Genomic DNA, 18,379 nt, shown 5'->3' with positions numbered 1-18,379 from the left:
AGATGGGAGCCTGCAAGCTGTGGGGCGAAGTTGGCCGCTGGCTGGTGATCGGACTCATTCACATCTTCAAGTACGGCTTCGTCCTCTCGTCTTAATTACAGAAAATAAGAAGTTAAGCAGTGAGGTCAATTTTAGATTCATCCAACAAGCCGGTTTGAATTGGGCAGAAGTATCTGGACACCATTCGGTGCCAGTTGGACCCTTCAGGTCTCAGTGATAAGTAACTTTACTGCTCGATAATTCACTGATGTTGTCAAGTTTGAATCTAGAGTTTGTGTTTGTCCCTTCCCTCTTTTAACATGACAACACCTCTGTGCTCAAAGCCAGCTGCATACAGAAATAATATTCAGTTTGTAGTGGAAGACGTTGATTGAGCTGCAGCACCAACCTCTGGGAAGAACTGGACTCCAGACTGGGCCGAGACCTTAACCTTCACCAAGTGTCCACTTTATTTGGCCATTAAGGCACAAAAGATGCTCACCCTTTTGTTTTCGATATTATTTCTTGATCAAATGTGACACTTCCTGTTTGATAGCTGTGGTTTGTTTCCAAACATGTAATACTGTGTAATAACCCTTTAAGCTGTTAGAAAGTCCTTCCTCCCCGTCTCCTCTTTCCAGGGCTGTTTTTCGCATCATTCTTCTTCTGTGGCACAAATCTGGCATCCAGACTTCACCTCCCATAATCCCCCTGGACAGAGGGGCGGACCTTGTTGGTGAAGGTCAGTTGATTGTTGGTCTTATCACTTCTTTTCAGATAGTCTCAAATGTTTGTTCATTATCTTTAAGAGAAAGAACTGTTCTCATTTTTATTTCTGTTTTCAAGGTTCAAGTCTTTGAATTCCACTCATGATGCATCGTTTAGGAAAAACAGACACTCGACATACGTGACAGAAAGTAAAACAGAAACTAAAGTCAGGATAAAATAAGAGTGAACATTGGTCTGTAATCTTCAGGTGGATGACATCATAACTCCAACTCCATGTTTGCTGAAACCCAAGTGGCCCAAAAAAACCCCGGTGCTTTAAAGTTCTGTGATACTGTTTGTTCCACAGATGACGATAACGGGGAGCAGCAGGACGACTCCTGCTTCGTGGGTCAGAGGTCAGGACGAGTGATGAGGCCGCTGGGCAGCAGTAAGTACAGCAGCATTCTCTGAGAGATATCAGGTGTCTGTCTGGAGGATCTCTGGAGGTTCACCAGTGCAGCTCCAACTCTTCTTACCTGCTGAAAAAGAAAATGACTCCTACTGCCTGAGTCCCCTATCAGTTTATTAAATATCATGGTTCAGTCTTTTATTAAGAAATAAGCCTTTACGTATTTACATGTAAAGTTCAGACGAGGTAGAAGCACAGCAGGTCCTCGTGTTGGAGGATGAAGAACTTGTTCAGATCCACAGAAGGTCACATCGGACAGAAAAGAGCTGCTGGCTCCTCCAACTCTGAAGAATGTCAGGACTGATCACTGACGTCTTCTGGCTTTGATGCCGAAGGCCAAATGTGACGTCGCTGCTTGGAGTTGAGTTGAGAGGTGAAGCTACTTTCAGAATGTATTTCAGACAGCTGACATCTGTTTAAAACCTGAAGAAGATCCAGGCTGGTTTCTCTTTATAAACAGCTGCTGTTCTGGATTCATTACTCAAAAACTGATCAGATCTCATAAAGAACAGACTTATAAAGAACACTTTGTGCTGAAGCTAATAAAACTCAGTAGTAGTAGTAGTAGTAGTAGTAGTTGTAGTAATAGTAATAGTAGTAGTAGTAGTAGTAGTAGTAGTTATGGTTGTAGTAATAGTAGTAGTAGTAGTAGTAGTTGTAGTAATAGTAGTAACAGTTACCCTTTTTTGTAACAGTAGTTACCTTTATAAATACCTCTAACCTCTCCATCTCCTCCCTGTGTGTGCGTGTGTGTGTGTGTGTGTGTGTGTGTGTGTGTGTGTGTGTGTGTGTGTGTGTGTGTGTGTGTGTGTGTGTGTGTGTGTGTGTGTGTGTGTGTGTGTGTGTGTGTGTGTGTGGTCAGCAGCTCGGTCCCTGCAGGAGCGTCTCTGGGGATCTCCGCGTCAGAAGAAGAGCAGCAGCTTGCAGGAGAAGCTGAGCAGCAGAACGGAGCTTCGTCTGCAGGACACCGTGGCGGAGTGTGTTTACATCGGCCGGCCGCTGGTGCACCGTATCCTTCATCCTGCTGCTGCTGGATCTCATCTTAACACACACTAGTTCTCATTCAGACAAAATGCATCACTATCTATTTATTGTCCTGCAAACTTCATTAAAAAACATCATCTGTGGAGTTTTACTTTTATATTTTACAAGCAGCGGTACTCAAAACATCACGTAACATGTAACATGTAACTTTAACAAACTGATGAATGCACCTCAGAAATGACCTACAAAGATGACATCATGTTTACTCACAGGTAGTGTTCCCCGGTCCTGTCCGGTCTGTACCGGTTCATTGCTGCATTTCTACCAGCTGTTTATCAGAGTATCAGTAGTCATCTCCTCTCATCTCCTCTCAGCACTCTGCAGGTCCGCTGAAGTCGTTACAGTCTGAACTCCAGCTGTTTCCGTGAGTCTGCATTAAGGACATTTTAAAATGAGACAACTGAATCATCAGAGCTCTGGAGGACAAACAGCTTCATGTGCGCTGAATCAGCAGTGAGAACAAACCTGAGTAGATCTTTTTTTATTATTATTATTATTATTTAATGATTTTTCTGTAGTTTGTCTTTGACTCCTCCCCGACGGCAGTTCTCTGCCTCGGCCTCTGTGGGAAACAGTCGTGGAAGCCGTGGCTCGTCTCCGGAGTCCTTGAAATTTCCAGGTAAACTAAGTTCCTCCTTCTTTCTGTTGAAAAATCTCCATTTTACCTGCAGAGAAAGGAGCTGAAGAAAGCTGAGGGTGTAATATAATAAATTATTATTATTAATATTTATATCATTATAATGTAGTATAGTATAGATAGAATATATTATAATAATATGTTCATCATTCATGAGGTCATAAAATCTGTGAATATCACAAGCTGTTTGTTGCGCCTGAAGACGAAGCCTCCGTTCTTCTCCGTCTTTCAGGATCTTATTTAAGAATGTAATCAGATGGTGAGTTATAAACACAAGATGTACCTGAACTTCAGGAAGTTCCTCGACAGAAGATGAGTGATCCATCTGTCTCCTGTTTCCTGCAGCTTCTCTGTTCTCAGTGACGCCAAGTTTCAGAATCGGTGGGAGAGAGCTGAGATGAAGAGGAGAGGCTTTCTTCTGCTCTACTACCTTCTGCGTTCACCCTTCTACGACAAATACTCAGAGTAAGTATCTGTGGACGTCTGAATCCCATTCAAGAGGACAGTCTATTAAATTACAGCTGCAAATAATCAGGACTTTTATATCCATTATATTTTGTATGTGAAAACTTTGCAAAAATTCTCCACAAATTCTCAAAATTTCTTCAGTTTGCCTTAAATGTGAACCACAAAATATTTCAAAATTAGTCTCTGCCATTTATTGAACTTTAAATAGGTTGGACAAAATATCAGGAACACCAACAGCACCACAAAATGACCATTAAAATAAACCAGCAGCTGTCAGTCAGACTGAATAACAACTGAACATTATAATCCTTGTTAGTATTATACTTCTTACATTATCTGGCTAATTGCTGCAGAAGTAGAGCATCTTATTGAGCTCCATCAATATTTAAATAGTTTTCATCCATCTGTCCCCTGTTGTTTCAAAAGATGTCTGTTTGGTCACTGAACTTATTTATGATTATTGTCCGTTTTGCAAGAATCAGAACAAATGCATGTTTTAAATTGCAGAAAATGCAAGTTTGTTGGCACCATCAGCCTTTCAGAGTTTGAACTGTGTTTCCTGTTTCATCTGAAGGGAGAAGATTCTCTTCCTGCTCCGACTTCTGGCCGATCACGTTCCAGGAATTGGGCTCGTGGCGCGTAAGTTCAGCGGGACGTAAAACCCCTGAAAGGATTTCTGTGTTGCAGTAAATATTCATGACTTTAAAAAAATAAATAAATAAATAAATTATATATATATATATATATATAAACAAAGATTCCCAGTTTGTTAAGAGACTGATCTTCTGAATCAGCTGATCTGCTCCATCAGGACTGAGTGGGTGGAGTTTGATCAGATCAGATTACATACTATACAGATGAGACCCAGATTTACTTTCCTCTCTTCAAGGGAACTGAAACATGTCTGAAATTTCTCCTGATAAATTACACAAAACTGAGACAGAAGTGTGTTTGGTGCAAAAACAAGAAGGCTGAGTTCATCTGGACTGAAAACGAAGGCTAATGTCAAAAATGTGGATGTAAAGAAAATGTGAAACCATTCGAGCTGCAGTGATGAGTTTGTGGCCCAAACAGACGAGCTGGTAATCAGTTGAAGACGGTAAGAAGGACTATATAAGGAGAATAATGATCCTGTGGTCTGTGTGTTCAGGCCCGCTCATGGATTACCTCCCCACCTGGCAAAAGATCTACTTCTACAACTGGGGATAAAACCTGGACGTCCTCGGACCTTCGATGTTTGACGGTCAGCGATGGTGAGGAAGGACTGTTGACTTGTTTTGACTGCAGTCACTCGTCACAACCCCCCGAAATCTGACGAAACCACATGGACACCATCGACCCTCTGACCGTTTATTTTATTCTGTTCATCAATTTATTGTCAGCAATCAACAGTTTAGAGGTTTATTAACTATTTGTCCTTATTGATTAATATGTCAGTTATTTTCTTGATTAATCAATCAGTTGTTTGGCCTCTAAAACTACTTTAAATGATTAATTATCAAAATAATTAGCAATTAACTTTCTGCCCAATGAACTGATCGTTGCTGCTCCGGTTTGTGAGACTGTGAAGCACCGGTAAATGTTTTGCTCGTGTTAGAGGCGTGTTGAAGAGATTCATTCTTCATTTTCTACAAGCTAATGACGGGTTTGTACGATTTGTGGCAGAACATCTTTGTCTTCGAGCCTGTTTACGCCTGCCATCAACGGCCGATCTCAAGTGGTCCGCTCTGGTTTCAGTGTGAACGCACTGAGATCCGGTCTGCTCAGACCACGTTGGGACGTGTCTAGGACACGTATCTTTAATCACTGTGGACAGGAATGTCTCCTGAACCGTCTACTCAGCTGACGTCCTCTGAATAATCAATACAAATAATCTACAACAGAACAGCTGTCCTGTGGGATTGTAGGGGGCAGCTGAACTGTACAGGAAGTACAGTTTAAAACCAGTCTTAAAACAAGTTTTAAACCCAGTGTAAACCTGTAGAGGAAGTGTCGCTAAATGAGCCGTTTCCAAAATAAAAACTGTTTCCTGTCTACCTCACGCTGGTTTCACCAAAGACTCTTCTGGGTTCAGTTTCTTTTTTAGTTGACCTCGTCTGTAATTTCTGACCCACATCAGACCCACAGCTGAGGAAGAAGCCCCGCGCCCTCACAGTTCACTGATCCGGCGCAGCGCACAGCCCGACCCTCTCAGACCTGCTTGAATAATTCAATAATCTGGACCGATCGGGTCAGGTCTGACGGTTCAGGTTGTGAATTTCAAACTTGCAGCTCTTTATCTGTCACACTGTGCAGCTTTGTGTTGATGACTCATTGTTAGTGAGAACACGTAAAACTAAACAATGACAAGCACAGAAAACTGAGTACCAACTGGTTTCCACCAGCAGGCATCCACTTCAAATTCCTCAGAAACAACTGAGCTGCTGTAAACGAGGAAGTTCCACAACTTGAGACAGAACAAACAGGTTTGTGTGAGAGTGAGTGTGTGTGTGTGTGTGTTGGAGCCACAGAGAGCACAGTGGAGGTTTTCAATCTTTATTAACATACCCAATAAGGTACTTTTTGTAGCCTACAAATAAATAGTTTTTCATCCTTTCAGTCCACATTTAAGTTTCTTTTCAGAGAGGTTTTTAAGGTGGGGCGTACACAGGTGTGGCCACACTGGGAAAATATGACTGATGGAACAAAGAAAATTACAAACCGCTTTCCAGAAGTGTCACCATCTACTCCTGAAAACGTGCTGAATGTGAAGTTTGGCCGGAGCATCGGTGAACAGGAACGTGACGGGCGGGTGTGAAGATGTCTGATTTGATCACACCAGGTGTTGTATTCAACATGGCAGTGACATTTACAGAAATACCGACAGTGAGTCAGGGGTGTCATGAATGTGAGGAGCATTGGGAACCTGAACAGAAATGTAAAGCCTTTCAAAATAAGAGCCGAGGCAGACTTCACATTCAGCCTCAAAGTAAAACTTACCAAAAGGTGTTTCGAGGAGATGCATAGTCAAAACAATGTTATTGTTTCATGAGCTGGGACTTAGCATGTTCTGTGTGAAAAAACATGTATGTACATACTTAAAATGACACTTTAATGCTCATTTGTTGTGAGTTTAATCCACCTGTAATTTCTAATTTCTGTCTGATGACGCCGCTCCACCTGTGCGCTTCCTGTGTTTAATAATTTTTAAAAAGTAAATAACCAAAGCAGCAAGGACATCTTGTGTTTGATGCTCTGACAGAAATACGGAACTCCAAGCTCTCAAACAGAGCCATGAACACAACTCAAACATGGTGGGTTCTTGTTCAAATTAAAGCTAAAAATATATATATACTGCACCTTTTTTTAATATCACAATAAAACAAAAAACAAGCATGACATTTTCCATAATAAGAAGAATCAAAATCAACACTTTGATTTATGTGTAAGGAATAAAATATAGTTGAATTAACTCTGACATCATTTTGAAAATCTAAGACCAAAAACCTTCTGGACATAAAATTAGAATAAAACTCCTTGTTTAGCAAAAGACTCGAACCTGTGATGGTTTCAATTATGAAAATAAAACTCAAGAGTCAGCTGATGAGAGTGAGAGAAGAAAGAACGTCTCACTCCTGGAACATCGTCTCTAGTGGAGGACGACAAGGACGACATGGACCACGTGTTTTCCCATGCAACCCCCCCCTCTCTTCCCCCTCTCTCCTCCATCCAAATGCAGGTCCGTCAGGAGGCTGGTTGGCTCCACTCAGGCGGTACTGAGTGATGTCGTCCTTCTCAGTAGGAGCCGTAACGGTCCTGAGAACAAAACAACAGGTATGAGAAAATGTTCAAATGAAGTAATGCAGACTCCTGAGGTCTCACCTGGATCGTGTTCATGACGCCGTTGGCGAGGACGGCCATCTTCCCTGCGACGGTCTTCACTCCCTGTTTGAACTGAGCGATGTCGGGGCCGGACGGGAGCACGCTGTCAAAGCCGGATGCTCTTCCTTAGAGAGGAAACAAAACATTTAAAGCTCAGGCTGGAACTGAACCTACGATCTCATATCAAAAGATGCCTCGTCATTTTACCAATGCCACGTAATAATTATTTCATCTCTCGCTGAGTTTGTAAGTTTGCCCACTGACAAGGAAATGAACGGTCTCTAATTGTAATGGAGGTTTATTTGAACAAAGACACAGAATATATATATATATATATTTAAAAAAAAATCATATAAAGTTATAAATTGATTTGCATTTGATTGTGAAATAAGTATTTGATCTCCAACCAGCAAGAATTCTGTCTCCTACAGACGGTTAGATTTGTCCTCTCGCTTTAAGAAAATGTATAAACCTGTATAAAAGACACCTGTCTCAACTGGTTACCTGCATAAAAGACACCTGTCTCAACTAGTTACCTGTATAAAAGACACCCGTCTCAACTTGTTACCTGTATAAAAGACACCCGTCTCAACTTGTTATCTGTATAAAAGACACCCGTCTCAACTCTTTACCTGTATAAAAGACACCCGTCTCAACTCTTTACCTGTATAAAAGACACCCGTCTCAACTGGTTACCTGTATAAAAGACACCCGTCTCAACTGGTTACCTGTATAAAAGACACCCGTCTCAACTGGTTACCTGTATAAAAGACACCCGTCTCAACTCTTTACCTGTATAAAAGACACCCGTCTCAACTGGTTACCTGTATAAAAGACACCCGTCTCAACTTGTTACCTGTATAAAAGACACCTGTCTCAACTGGTTACCTGTATAAAAGACACACGTCTCAACTTGTTATCTGTATAAAAGACACCCGTCTCAACTCTTTACCTCTATAAAAGACACCCATCTCAACTGGTCACCTGTATAAAAGACACCCGTCTCAACTTATTACCTGTATAAAAGACACCCGTCTCAAATTGTTACCTGTATAAAAGACACCCGTCTCAACTTGTTACCTGTATAAAAGACACCCGTCTCAACTCTTTACCTGTATAAAAGACACCCGTCTCGACTCGTTACCTGTAAAAAAGACATCTGTATAAAAGACACCCATCTCAACTTGTTACCTGTATAAAAGACACCCGTCTCAACTTGTTACCTGTATAAAAGACACCCGTCTCAACTTGTTACCTGTATAAAAGACCCCCGTCTCGATTCGTCACCTGTATAAAAGACACGTCTCAACTCGTTACCTGTATAAAAGCTCAAGAAGAAGCACAAGAAGGTCACGTAGAGGTCGAGCCGGTCTCCGGACCTTCATCCCAGAGAACATCTGTGGAGGGAGCTGAAGCTTCCTGTTGCCGAGCAACAGCCTGAAAACCTGAAGGGTTTGGAGGATCTGCAAAGAGGAGTGAACAACATCCCTCCTGAGATGTTCAAACCTGGAGACCAACTACCAGAAACGTCTGACCTCTGACCTCGCCAACAACGCTTTCTCCACCAAGTACTGAGTCATGTTCTGCTACGGGATAATATACTTATTCCACACAATCAGATGCAAATCAATTTATAACTTTTATATGATGTGATGTTCTGGATTTTTTTTAGTAGTCTATCAATAGTCTGTATGCGAGGCGTTTAGGGGACATCAGTGAACAGTAGTATCTACCAATAGTCTGCATGTGAGGCGTTTAGGGGACATCAGTGAACTGCAGTGTCTACCAATGGACTGCATGTGAGGCGTTTAGGGGACATCAGTGAACTGCAGTGTCTACCAATAGACTGGATGTGAGGAGACCTCCTGTTTGAGTTCAGTTTTCTAACAACAATAGTGGACAGATTAACCATTTTTAAAGATTTAGCTTTAGACTCAATGACATAAAATAAAAGTTTTACTTTTTTTATTACTTTTTATGAGGATAAAAATAGAGCCACAAATCCTGAGTGATTATTTTTAGCGTGCTTCACAGCTCAAATATAAAAGTCGTCTTTGAGTTTGATCAAAACAGATTTTACCTTTATGGTCGCTGCCGTCTCCGAACAGGTCAGCTGAGCTGATGGAAGTGCTGCCAGACATGCTCTCCAGTCGGGTCTTAGCATCGTACTGAGCAACAACAACAGATTCAGCTTTAGCGATATAAACTCAACCATCTCTCTCCAGTTACTGTTTCAACTTTAGAGAATTAAATCTTGTTTTTAAACTAAAATGAAGAGAAGTTTCTCACCTCGGCGCTGCTCTCTCGACCGAAGAACATGTCCGACGAGATCGCCTTCGCGTTGGCAAACTTCTGCCGGGCCTCACTGGACTCGGAGACCGGAGACGACACCTCGGCTTTTCTCCTGCTGGGAAGTCTGAGTTCAACACAAGAGGCCGGATCAGAACTGGGACCGGTCCAGGACTCAGAGAAACACCGCAGCGTGTATGAACATGAAGATACCTCTCTCCTATAGGCTGAATACTAGAGATGGTGACCTCCTCTTTAGGCTCCTCCTTCTCCAGGGCCCAGGAGGCCGTAAAGGAGGCGGTCCCTCCCTCAGTGTCCCACCGGGACCCGAAGCTGTCCCCCACTGTGAACGGGTTGTCCTTATATCTGAAACAGGAGACACAGAGGAGTAAGGACCGAACCTCTGCTTCATCATCCTCCTGTAAATAATCATTCCATTTATAAGAAATATAAATACTCAGGTGTACTTTGGGGGTCCAGAGGTGAAGCCGGGCTCGTCGAACATGTCCAGTTTGGAGCGAGAGGAGGACTTGGCTCCAACAGGCGTTTCCTGCTCGATCACCTGCATCTCTGACATCACTGAGTGAGACACAGCGCTGGAACAGGAAACAGGAAATCAGGGCACAAATTTAAAGTACTTCATGTTCAAAGTAAAAACTGTGAGAGTCCATTTCATGAACGTTGATCATCCTCAGTAAGACGACCTCTGACCTCTGACCTGAGGTTGCTATGTTACCTCCTGTTGCCGAAGCCCATGCCCAGCCTCTCAGCCTGCTCCCTCTTCTTTCCCTCCAGAGTCTGAAGCTTCTTCTCCTCCATCTTCCTGTCGATCTCCAGCTCTTTGTAGGCCAGACGCATCGAGGCCACACTGCAGGAATTTCAGAGAATCCTGGTTTTAGTTGAAATAAAACCAGTGAAGTGAAGGAGAATATGTGTTCCCTTACATGGATTCCTCAGCTTGTTTCTTAGCCTCGGCCACCTGCTCCTCTCTCAGCTTCTCAGCCACTTGCGCCTGCTTCTCCACCTCGGAGAAGCTCTTGCTGCTGACCTTCTGGGCTCCGAGGCCTTTCTTTGCACCGAGCTGCAGCAGCGTGGGAACACGGGGAACACTGATCACTTCTGGGTGAAAGTCACGTGTTAAAAGGGTCAAATGCATCTGCAGCATTCGGCCGACAAGAAACTGGCGTCTCTTTAAAACGACCCTCCAGATCACAGCCCTGTTTTAGTATTTCTACGTGTCTCGTTCACTTTGACACTAACGAGGCTGAAATTACATCTTTAGTTTAACATTAGCACATCATTTTGAGAACTAGTAATCTTAAGATTTCTAACAGCTCCGCTCTGTTCACGTGAGCGACGGGACCCTCAGACCGGCAGCTGGTTTGTGGTCCGGCTCGGTGCAACTCACCCCTTTTTTGGCAGCCATGGGCTTCTTCTTCCCGATGATGGACGGCTTCACATCTAACACACAAGTGGAAATCTGTTCAAACATTTCATCTGCAGAATATTTTCATTTTTAAGTCTCAATTCAAGCGAAGCAATAAAAAGGTATCAGCTCATGAAAACCAGGTGATTCTGATAAAAGCTGCTGCAGACAAACAGCACTGAGACGGTTTTATCGTTCATTCTCGGACTGAACATCATGACGCTCAGTTACAAACACAAGATTGAATGTGACCTTCTGAGATGAAAAGCTTCTGTGAAGCAGATGTTAGTCAGCCAGTGTGTGTGGTGAGAAGGTAGGAACTAAGATTACAGACCATAAAAACTATTCAAATTTCAGAGACATCGCACTGTTGAGATGAAAACTGATTATTAGCATTCTTCTGATCCTGTTTGTGTCCTTCTGAGTTTTGGTGCCACAACATCAGCATGCTGCATCTGAAACCAGGTATGTGAGACAGATGGATCAGCTGGTCTCAGTAGTCCTGACGGAGCTGCACGTTGTTACAGCTGGTTGAACAGCAGAAGCTCACCAACAGCACAGTTATCACACACTCTCCTCAACCAGCTGCTGAGCAAGATGTCAATCAAGCAGCCCACACTGATCACCTTCAGGTGTCCATCCCTCCTGTAATGACAAACGCATGGCGTCCTCTACAGGACCGGACCGACCAATCAGCAGTCATCATACAGAACACAGAGGAAGAGCACAAGAATCACATCTTTGTTTGGGTCAACATTACACCACTGCACACACTGCTGCTATGATGGATGAGGTGTGATCAAACAGTTCAGTGTTCCTGAACGCAGCACCGTGCTGCAAATGGAGCAGGAGGACCAATAAGTTCAGAGTGTTCCTGAACGTAGCACAGTGCTGCACACGGAGCAGTAGGACCAATAAGTCCAGAATGTTCCCGAACGTAGCACAGTGCTGCACACGGAGCAGTAGGACCAATAAGTCCAGAGTGTTCCTGAACGCAGCACGGAGCAGGAGCACCAATAAGTCCAGAGTGTACTGGAACATTAGTGATTTCACCATTTCACGAAGTAGTGGTCACAACAACGTGTTATTGTTGATCCTGCTCCGTGTGCAGCACCGTGCTGCGTTCAGGAACACTCTTTGAAGGATTTCATCACACATTGTATGTATTATGTAAATTCTAAGTCCAATCAACAGATAAATAATTGTTTCAATATTCAGTTAAAGATTTTAGACATTTGTTTGAAGACTTGACAACATCAACAGCTGCTTTTTTGTTTCATTGTATATTAACATAAATAGAAACTGACTTTTCTCAATTGATTTTAAATGTTCCCATTTTGTCATTCTTTGATAGGAACATTGTAATCACTCCTTCTGTAGAAAATATGCTCCTTAATTAAATATCTATTCTTTGTAATCTGCAGATTCATCACTATTTCCAATTCTTCTCCCTTCAAACCTTTTCTGAGCACCTTGTTAATAAAATGTACAAAAGGTAGGAAACTCAAAGACACCCTATTCTTTTCATCCAGTGAACAGAGGTGAAAGGTTGAGGATTAATTTCCACTGACAGGAACGAGGTGTTTGCAGGTATTGTGTTCTTCTTTGTGCAGATAATTACAACCTGCACTTGCAGACATCTGAAGGATGAGAACATTTCTCTGCTTTGTATGACTGAAACAAAGAGAAAATATGCAGCCATACAGACGGTGTCAAAGTGAAAGTGTTTGCAGAGATAAACAGAGAGATAAAAAGACAGAAATACAGATATGAGGCTGTACACTCAGACTGAGGAACGCATGAATGAGCACAAATGTGAAAAGATGAGAAGGGAAGCCGTAGCCGAGAGCTCTGCAGTTACATTAGAGCCACAGAGGCTGAACCCAGAGGATACTCACCGATGGAGGCTTTGGGTGATGTGCTCAGACCGTCGATGCTCGGCCCGTCTTCTGCCTCTACAAAGAACCAGAGAAACATTTCAGGCAACACAAAACTCGCATTTAACAAACAGACAAATCAACAGAGCTATCATGACTTTTAGTCTCTGGCATCAGTCATACTCCAAAAATACAGAATACTACACCTCCCATAATGCAACATTTTGAATCTTATAGGCCCCAAACACGCTGCACAAAGAGCACAAACACAAACCGGTACAAATGCTGAGATGAGTTTCCACTGCAGAACTCAGAGACAGAGTCTGGACTATCCTGCTGCACCTGCTGGACCCAGACCGGATCAGAGGAGCAGGATGGATGATGGATGGATGGATGGATGGATGGATGGATGGATGGATGGATGGATGGATGGATGGATGGATGGATGGATGGATGGACGGACGGATGGATGGATGGATGGATGATGGATGTTTGGATGATGGATGGATGGACGATGGATGGATGGATGGATGATGGATGGATGTATGGATGTTTGGATGATGGATGGATGGATGATGGATGGATGGATTGATGATGGATGGATGGATGGATTTGATGATGGATGGATGGATGGATGGATGGATGGACGGACGGACGGACGGATGGATGGATGGATGGATGGATGGATGTTTGGATGATGGATGGATGGATGAATGGATGATGATGGATGGATGGATGGATGATGGATGGATGGATGGATTGATGATGGATGGATGGATTGATGATGGATGGGTGGATGATGGATGGATGGATTGATGATGGATGGATGGATGGATTGATGATGGATGGATTGATGATGGATGGATGGATGGATGATGGATTGATGATGGATGGATGGATGGATGGATGACTAAACCAGCCTAAACAGAGGTCCCTCCCCCTCCCACCACCACCACATGGTGCTCCACATGATGAAGTAAACAGGTTTGTTCCACTCACGGTTGTCGTCCTGGAGTTTCGTGTCCGTCAGCTGGTGATTGACAGCAGCTCCGTTGTGCTGCGGTTCAGAGGGCGGCGACACGCTCCAGTCGTTAGCAGGCTGAAAACAGGACAAATACATCACAGCTGTTTGTATTTTCTTTATTAGGCGACATAAATGTATGAAGGCTCATTCTTGCTCTCTTTGTTTGAATTTTAGACTCATTAAAGTTCCTTCAAAGCTTCATGTAGAATCTGAGGCTACGTAGTCGGGATGATGTAATCAGTCTGTTTCAGCTCATCACGGATCAATAAACACGTGTCAGCTGATAAGTAACGAGATACTGCAGCAGGGCTAATACAGACCTCTCAACACCACTTATTAAGAACTATTCTATTGATACACAATAATCTATTACAGTTCTGATTTTTCAATATTTTACAGGCAACATTTATATTAAAGCATATTTTTTTAATATCAACATAAATATATTAATGCACTATTCATTTGCAGTTTAAAGATTTTAATGATTAGAATTTAATGTCCAGCAAAGTTTTTTACAACTGGCCAATATATTTTGATATATGAATATAGATCAAGTATAATATCAGTGAGGCACTTCTATAATATGAAGCTGAATGAAATAACTTTTTTATTCAAACTAGCAGCAACCATTTTATCAAAAAAACAAACCTGTGTGTGTTGGGCAAAGAAGTCCGTCTCTTTCTTCTCCGGAGCTGCAGGAGTTCCTGCTGCAGAGGAGTCGATCCACAGCTGGAATAAAGAGACACATTAATGATGATCTAATAATATAAATAATAGATCTAATGATGGGCACACAGGTTTATAATTCTAACATTTAGTTTTTAATAGAATGATCATGAAGCACTGAGTCGTGCTCTTTGTACTCTGGACTGGACTGACATGGCTCAATGATCATACCGTCACCGTCTTATGTAACATGTGGATGATGTCATTTGGACTGAGCGCTCAACCTGTGAGGTACAAAACTAAGATGACTGTGGTGACGTAAACTATGACTACAGAAAACTAATAAACATATCGCTTTTCAGCTGCAAATATGTTATTTTTAACATCTTACATCAGATTCGTTGCTGCTCAATCATTATAAACTTCTGATGTATTAACGGGCCACGTGCCATTCAAAATGTCCCGGACCGCTCCCTGTACCCGTTACTTCATGTACCAGATCCTGAATGATATTTTTTTTATAACAATTACAAAATCCGTTTAAAGATAAAGAAAATTACATTTCACATTAAAGTTCAGATCTTTACTTTTCAGTTTTACGATGACTGAAGGCATTTGATAAATAAAATAGGAGTCCAGCTGGCCTGCCAGTCTTCTGCTCTCGGCATTAATGCAGAAATATGGCCCGTAATAAAGTGATGAATTAAAACGTTTCCACCTGATTTATACTCACATCTGTGCCATATTTGGACAACGCAGTGTTCGCCTGCTGCCGAATCTTCTCCCTGTACATCTGGGCTGCACGACTGTTATACTTGGCGTTGGTGTCATTTGTGGAGCAGCCGTGCTGGCGGAAGAAAGACGTCTGAAGACAAGAGGAGAAAGAGGCTCATTACATCAGAGATTTGACCAAAACACCTGCATCAGAGCTCGGCCACATCGAAGGGTTTCTCAGACCGAGTCTCTAACTTACCGCGTTGGCGTTCCCTCCGACCTGCATACATCTGAGCTGAAACCAGTTCCAGTTGGAGTCCAACTCGGTGGATCTGGAGGAAACAGGAAGCAAACAGGTGCTCAACACTCTCTATTGATGGCAGTTACAGCTGATCATGGCAGCGGCAGTCGTAGTCGAAAGACTGAACTGAGATCACTCAGGTGAAGCTCACCTGATGAAGCTGAGGTGAACCCCCAGTGAGCGGTGGATGCCGGAGCAGTCGATGCACAGGAACACACCGTAGGGGATGCTGGCCCAGCTCGGGTTCTTGGCAGCGCAGTCAAAACATGCCTGGACAGAAGGAGCGTGTTCAATTCATCAACTGTTGTTACACCTGGACAACCTAATGACATCATCAATGACATCTGCACCAACACAAGTGTGATGGTCCCAGAGTTCAGCAGCCATACAGGCACCACACATGTAACATGTACTAACATGTACTAATACACATCTAACATGTACTTAATACACATGTAACATGTACTAACTACACATGTAACATACACTAACATGTACTAATACACATGTAACATGTACTAACATGTACTAATACACATGTAACATGTACTTAATACACATGTAACATGTACTACTACACATGTAACATATACTAACATGTACTAATACACATGTAACATGTACTAATATTTACTAATACACATGTAACACGTACTGACACACATCTAACACATACTAATACACATGTAACACTTACTAATATGCATCTAACACGTACTAACACGCATGTAACACGTACTGACACACATGTAACACGTACTAATACACATCTAACACGTACTAATACACATATAATGTACTAATACACATCTAACATACTAATACACATGTAACACGTACAAACTATACATGTAACACGTACAAACTACACATGTAACATGTACTAATATACATTTAATATGTACTAACTACACATGTACTAATATACATCTAACATGTACTAACTACACATGTAATATGTACTAACTACACATGTACTAACACACATCTAACATGTACTAACTACACATGTAACATGTACTAACTACACATGTACTAGTATACATCTAACATGTACTAACTACACATGTAACATGTACTAATATACATCTAACATGTACTAGTACACATCTAACACGTACTAATACACATCTAACACGTACTAATACACATCTGACACGTACTAGTACACATCTGACACGTACTAACTACATATGTAACATGTACTAACACACATCTAACATGTACTAATATACATCTAACATGTACTAACTACATATGTAACATGCACTAATATACATCTAACATGTACTAACACACATCTAACATGTACTAATACACATCTAACACATACTAACATGTACTAACACACATCTAACATGTACTAACACACATCTAACATGTACTAATACACATCTAACATGTACTAACTACACATCTAACATGTACTAACACACATCTAACATGTACTAATACACATCTAACATGTACTAACACACATCTAACATGTACTAACACACATCTAACATGTACTAACACACATCTAACATGTACTAAAATGTACTAACACACATCTAACACGTACTAACATGTACTAATACACATCTTACATGTACTAATACACATCTAACATGTACTAATACACATCTAACATGTACTAACTACATATGTAACATGTACTAATATACATCTAACATGTACTAATATACATCTAACATGTACTAACACACATCTAACATGTACTAATACACATCTAACACGTACTAACATGTACTAATACACATCTAACACGTACTAACATGTACTAACACACATCTTACATGTACTAATACACATCTAACATGTACTAATACACATCTAACATGTACTAATACACATTTAACACGTACTAACATGTACTAATACACATCTAACACGTACTAACATGTACTAACACACATCTTACATGTACTAATACACATCTTACATGTACTAACACACATCTAACATGTACTAACACACATCTAACATGTACTAATACACATCTAACATGTACTAACACACATCTAACATGTACTAACACACATCTAACATGTACTAATACACATCTTACATGTACTAATACACATCTAACATGTACTAATACACATCCAGCATCCACACAGCCCGACATCACCATCGTACACGTTACTGTCGTTAAACTGCGTAACTTATTTTGGATTCATTTAAACTTGAATCGGACTCATTCTGCTTAATTTCCTGAAGGTAACGTAGCTTAGCCGATTAGCTTCCTCAAAGTGCACAACCCGTTTACGTGGCCTTTCTGTTCGGCTGCTTTACCGGCAGGCTAGCAGCCGTTAGCTCGGGCTAGCAGCCGTTAGCTCGGGCTAGCAGTCTGACCGAGCAGTTAGCTGCCTAGCTACAAAACGGCTAGCTGGCTAGCTAACAGCTGTTAACCGCACAGACGAAGCTAACCGACGGGTGCCGGTGAAAAACACGGACGGCGTCGTACTTGGTTACCTTGTTCGTAGGAATAGATCTTAATCTTTTGAAAATGGTAAGGATTTCGGTCTTATTTGGTTCCGTAGCCATCTTGCCACCCTGACGATTGCCATAAACTGACGTCACTACGGTAAGTCGTGAGCCCCAAATAGTACAAAAGCGAAAGTTGAGCTAACCAAAAACTCAAAGCGGCAAAAGAAAACTTTCTTCACTAATTAGCTGGCCCCTTTCTTCACCCAACCAATCAGCATCGAGCCTTTAATAGGATTAATTCACAAGATTAGGTCTGGATCTATAGTGACCAAAACACTCTTAAGAAAACAGTCATTTTAAATTTTTATAATAAAGTTGGGCAGAATGTCCTGAATATTTATACTCTGAATGACCTCCACATGAAGCGACACCCCTCATTGCACTTAAGAGATCATTTAATTTCCTTTTTGTCTGACTTTCATC

The 18,379-nt window shown here is 41.8% G+C and overlaps 2 protein-coding genes across 3 annotated transcripts; one reads left to right on the top strand and one right to left on the bottom strand.

The window, feature by feature from the left end:
• Nucleotides 1-2: 2 nt before the first annotated feature.
• pex16 (peroxisomal biogenesis factor 16) lies at nucleotides 3-5,903 on the top strand. The gene is made up of 8 exons (XM_069688755.1): nucleotides 3-70; nucleotides 621-721; nucleotides 1,055-1,135; nucleotides 2,019-2,165; nucleotides 2,747-2,819; nucleotides 3,183-3,302; nucleotides 3,880-3,944; nucleotides 4,456-5,903. Exons 1-8 carry the CDS (start codon nucleotides 3-5, stop codon nucleotides 4,512-4,514), a joined length of 714 nt encoding a protein of 237 aa, XP_069544856.1. The 3' UTR covers nucleotides 4,515-5,903.
• A 1,085-nt stretch (nucleotides 5,904-6,988) lies between these two features.
• arfgap2 (ADP-ribosylation factor GTPase activating protein 2) lies at nucleotides 6,989-18,032 on the bottom strand. Of its 2 annotated transcripts, XM_069688753.1 has the most exons (17): nucleotides 17,942-18,032; nucleotides 15,615-15,733; nucleotides 15,422-15,494; nucleotides 15,182-15,313; nucleotides 14,431-14,511; nucleotides 13,758-13,857; nucleotides 12,780-12,836; nucleotides 11,508-11,552; nucleotides 10,864-10,916; nucleotides 10,400-10,536; nucleotides 10,192-10,323; nucleotides 9,923-10,051; nucleotides 9,669-9,821; nucleotides 9,456-9,582; nucleotides 9,247-9,334; nucleotides 7,167-7,291; nucleotides 6,989-7,100 (listed from the first exon to the last, which is right to left on the bottom strand). In XM_069688753.1, the coding sequence occupies exons 1-17, from the start codon at nucleotides 18,011-18,013 to the stop codon at nucleotides 7,080-7,082; spliced, it is 1,644 nt and encodes a 547-aa protein (XP_069544854.1). In that variant the 5' UTR covers nucleotides 18,014-18,032; the 3' UTR covers nucleotides 6,989-7,079. The 2 variants fall into 2 exon arrangements, with proteins under 2 accessions (XP_069544854.1, XP_069544855.1); XM_069688754.1 differs by lacking the exon at nucleotides 11,508-11,552.
• Nucleotides 18,033-18,379: the final 347 nt, after the last annotated feature.

The sequence above is a fragment of the Brachyistius frenatus genome, unplaced genomic scaffold (genome assembly GCF_029030835.1).
Source record: "Brachyistius frenatus isolate BFR_SWC_R1_liver_20210118 unplaced genomic scaffold, ASM2903083v1 Contig_711, whole genome shotgun sequence".
NCBI lineage: Eukaryota > Metazoa > Chordata > Actinopteri > Embiotocidae > Brachyistius > Brachyistius frenatus.
The sequence above is the reverse complement of the archived record's forward strand: the minus strand, read 5'-3'. Positions and strand labels throughout refer to the sequence as shown.

Coding starts and splice junctions, on each gene's coding strand:
- arfgap2 (XM_069688753.1), bottom strand. CDS start 18,013: ATGGCTACGGAACCAAATAAGACCGAAATCCTTACCATTTTCAAAAGA. Junction 15,314..15,421: donor TCGGAGGGAACGCCAACGCG/GTAAGTTAGAGA, acceptor TCTTGTCTTCAG/ACGTCTTTCTTCCGCCAGCA. Junction 10,052..10,191: donor ATGGGCTTCGGCAACAGGAG/GTAACATAGCAA, acceptor TTCCTGTTCCAG/CGCTGTGTCTCACTCAGTGA.
- pex16 (XM_069688755.1), top strand. CDS start 3: ATGGGAGCCTGCAAGCTGTGGGGCGAAGTTGGCCGCTGGCTGGTGATC. Junction 2,820..3,182: donor GGAGTCCTTGAAATTTCCAG/GTAAACTAAGTT, acceptor TGTTTCCTGCAG/CTTCTCTGTTCTCAGTGACG. Junction 3,945..4,455: donor AGGAATTGGGCTCGTGGCGC/GTAAGTTCAGCG, acceptor CTGTGTGTTCAG/GCCCGCTCATGGATTACCTC.